The sequence below is a fragment of the Corticium candelabrum genome, chromosome 20, assembly GCF_963422355.1.
Source record: "Corticium candelabrum chromosome 20, ooCorCand1.1, whole genome shotgun sequence".
Lineage (NCBI taxonomy): Eukaryota > Metazoa > Porifera > Homoscleromorpha > Homosclerophorida > Plakinidae > Corticium > Corticium candelabrum.
This window is the reverse complement of record NC_085104.1, coordinates 1,120,816-1,124,146: the sequence shown is the minus strand read 5'-3', so window position 1 is coordinate 1,124,146 and position 3,331 is coordinate 1,120,816. Positions and strand designations below refer to the sequence as shown.

Genomic DNA, 3,331 nt, shown 5'->3' with positions numbered 1-3,331 from the left:
GGGTCCAGACAGCAGAACCATGCTACTGTAAGGCAGTCACTACAATGTAGTGGCTACAATTATTGTTGCAAGATTTGCTTGTTAATTTTTTAGCGTCCCGAGTTACTAAAGCGGCACATCCCACATGAACATCAATGGAATTGAACTATGGAAAGTTGCGTTTGCATTACTGACGTGTGAATTCAGTCAGGAGTGGCAGAGCGACTCAAGATGGGGGTGGGGCATGAAAGGACATCGGGAGTGTACATTACATGAACTATGAGGGTACATGTACCGCTTGTTTACAGAAACAGAGGTTGTGCTCAAAGTTGGGACAGCTGCCCACTCTGCCCCTCAAGCTCCACTGCCACTGCTCCTGGTTGGGGTACCCCAAGCACCCCCAGTACCCCACCCCTGAATTCAGTGTAGATTCTGTTTTGTATAAATTTGTCTAAAGGCACCAGGGTCATCGTCACAATGAGCATTCGCACTCAGGCATTAATGATTGCCAATCAACATGATGTATCAACCTTCTTTACATCGTCGACGAGTTTTCACTGCTGTAATTGCTGTTTCTCATTTTTATTACACTCTGAACGTGTCAACAAAACACACACACACACACACACACACACACACACACACACACACACACACACACACACAACACAACAAACAGAAAGACACACTGTCAATTACAACAGTCATGACTCGTGCGTCATTTCTCTGTCTCACTGAGATGCATCGCCAGACGATGGAACTTTTGTCTGCTCCTTGATCTGATGAGCTCTCAGCACGTTGACCGCCTCGTCAACCTTCCTCTTCAACAGATCAGCCTCATCCAGCATGTGCAGCAACTCTGCATTGTCAATCTCCAACAACATGCCAGTGATCTTACCAGCCAACTCTGGATGTGTCTCACAAATCAGCGGATACAATCGCTCACCGAGCATCTGCTTCTGCTCCTGTGGAGACGCCTCAGAAAGAGCTTGTGACGTCAGAGGAGGATGGCTGCCCACTTGCACTATTCCTTGCTGAGGATTCGGACCAGACTGCTGAGAAGGTGGCACAGCAGGAACAGCAGGTGGATTACGAACACCAGGTGTATACCGGTATGTCGGTCGAGCTGGCTGCTGAGCAAAACCTCGTTGACCAGGGAAGTGGCCACCACGTTGTTGCTGGAACGGACCTCTCGGACCCAGAGGACGCATCATGCGGTTTGCGGCTGCACGATGTTGCTGAGCCATCATGTTGAATGGTGCGTACGTCGTGCGCAGCTGCTGCTGATTCCAAGCACGAGGACGAGCGGCTTGAGGTGGAAACGTCTGAAAGAACGGTCTTTGCTGCAACAGACAACACGACTCGCAAACGAGTCACACTTGAAGGCAAACACAGACACAGACACAGACACACACACACAGACACAGACACACACACACAGACACACACAAACACAGACACACACACACACACACACACAAACCTGCAGAGGCAAGTTGAAAAACGGTTGCGGAGCAAATCCGCTAACCATCTGCCCGGTGGTAGCCTAACAAGTAAACGAGTGTTGCTACATTAATATCAACATCATTGCCACACTAACAATTTCACCTGCTGCATCCTTATCGTTTGCATTCGTTGCATGTATTGTTGAGTCAGTTGAGCACGCCTCTCCTCCTTACGTTGGGCAAGAGCAACGTAGAGAGGCTTGCTGATAATGATTCGACCGTTCATTTCAGTCACTGCTTTTGTTGCCTCTTCAGGAGATGAAAAGCATACGAAGCCAAAACCGCGAGAACGACCTTGCTCATCCGTCATCACCTACAGGCAATAAGAGAGTTCACTTAGACTAGTGCAATAATCTAGTGTGTTGTGAGATGCATCCCTCCAATACAATAGTCTAGTGTATTGTGAGATGCATCCCTCCAATACAATGATCTAGTGTATTGTGAGATGCATCTCTCCAATACAATAGTCTAGTGTACTGAGATGCATCCCTCCAATACAATAGTCTAGTGTATTGTGAGATGCATCCCTCCAATACAATAGTCTAGTGTATTGTGAGATGCATCTCTCCAATACAATAGTCTAGTGTATTGTGAGATGCATCACTCCAATACAACAGCCTAATGGCTAGCTACTATCATCGGCCCCTAACTAATTGCAGGCAAGCTGTACCAACTCATCTGTTATTCATGTACCTTTGCACTTGTAATTGTTCCGTATGGACTAAACTCTTTTCTCAGAGCTCCATCGTCAATTTCATCATCCAGATTTTTGATGTATAAATTAACGCCCTGAAAGCGGTTCAGTCTCTCTATCTTCAACATTTCGAAACGACTTCTGAGCTCGTTCATTCGTTCGGCTCGCTTCTGAGCTCGACCAGCATAAACGACACGGCCGTTTATTTCTTTACCGTTCATCTCTTCTACAGCCTACACAACAAGCAAAAAGGTAGTGTTAAGATATTATTGTATTAAAGAGATGCGTCACTCAATACACTAGAGTATTGTATTGAAAGGATGCATCTCACAATACACTAGACTATTGTATTGAAGGGATGCATCTCACAATACACTAGACTATTGTATTGAAGGGATGCATCTCACAATACACTAGACTATTGTATTGAAGGGATGCATCTACTAGACTATTGTATTGAAGGGATACATCTCACAATACAATAGATTATTGTATTGAAGGGATACATCTCACAATACACTAGATTATTGTATTGGAAGGATGCATCTCTCAATACATTACACTATTGTATTGGAAAGATGCATCTCGTACTACGTAGATCAAGTAATGAATTAGTGACATACCCTAGCCGCTCCCTCGTGTGTCTCAAAAGCCACAAATCCAAATCCACGAGATTTGCCATCTGGATCAAACATAACTTTCAAGCTAGTGATCCTACCAAACACTTCAAACATTTCCTACAAAAAGCACGACTATGAAGACAGCAACTCACACTCGTCCTAATACAGTAAACACTTGCCCTCATCTCTTCCTCATTGAAGTCCTCACCAAAGTTCTTGACATACACATTCGTAAACATTTGAGCAGCTTGACCTACACAAATACTCAACTAGAGTGCAATCAATCGACACCACATGATAACTGACTTAAACTTAATTTTCAGTCACTGTACAGACAGACAGACAGACAGACAGACAGACACACACACACACACACACACACACACACACACACACACACACACACACAAACGTGTCAGCTAGTCTGTTTGTTTGCTGTCTATCTGCCTTGTGTCCCAGCAAAGTCAACAGTTATCCGTGTGTTTATCCAACTGCAAGCCTGTTGAGCCGTTTGTTATTCCTTTTAACCTCAT

General features: G+C 44.8%; 1 protein-coding gene across 1 annotated transcript in view; it reads right to left on the bottom strand.

Moving 5' to 3' along the window:
• Positions 1 to 545: 545 nt before the first annotated feature.
• The window catches only part of LOC134196123 (polyadenylate-binding protein 4-like), a 4,426-nt gene continuing 1,640 nt past the window's right edge, over positions 546 to 3,331 (bottom strand). The window contains exons 4-9 of the mRNA XM_062665201.1: positions 2,978 to 3,051; positions 2,802 to 2,915; positions 2,178 to 2,411; positions 1,588 to 1,797; positions 1,463 to 1,525; positions 546 to 1,322 (exon numbers count right to left, since the gene is read on the bottom strand). Coding sequence (XP_062521185.1) covers positions 711 to 1,322; positions 1,463 to 1,525; positions 1,588 to 1,797; positions 2,178 to 2,411; positions 2,802 to 2,915; positions 2,978 to 3,051 — 1,307 coding nt within the window. The 3' untranslated portion in view covers positions 546 to 710. The remainder of the gene's footprint in view (positions 1,323 to 1,462; positions 1,526 to 1,587; positions 1,798 to 2,177; positions 2,412 to 2,801; positions 2,916 to 2,977; positions 3,052 to 3,331) is intronic.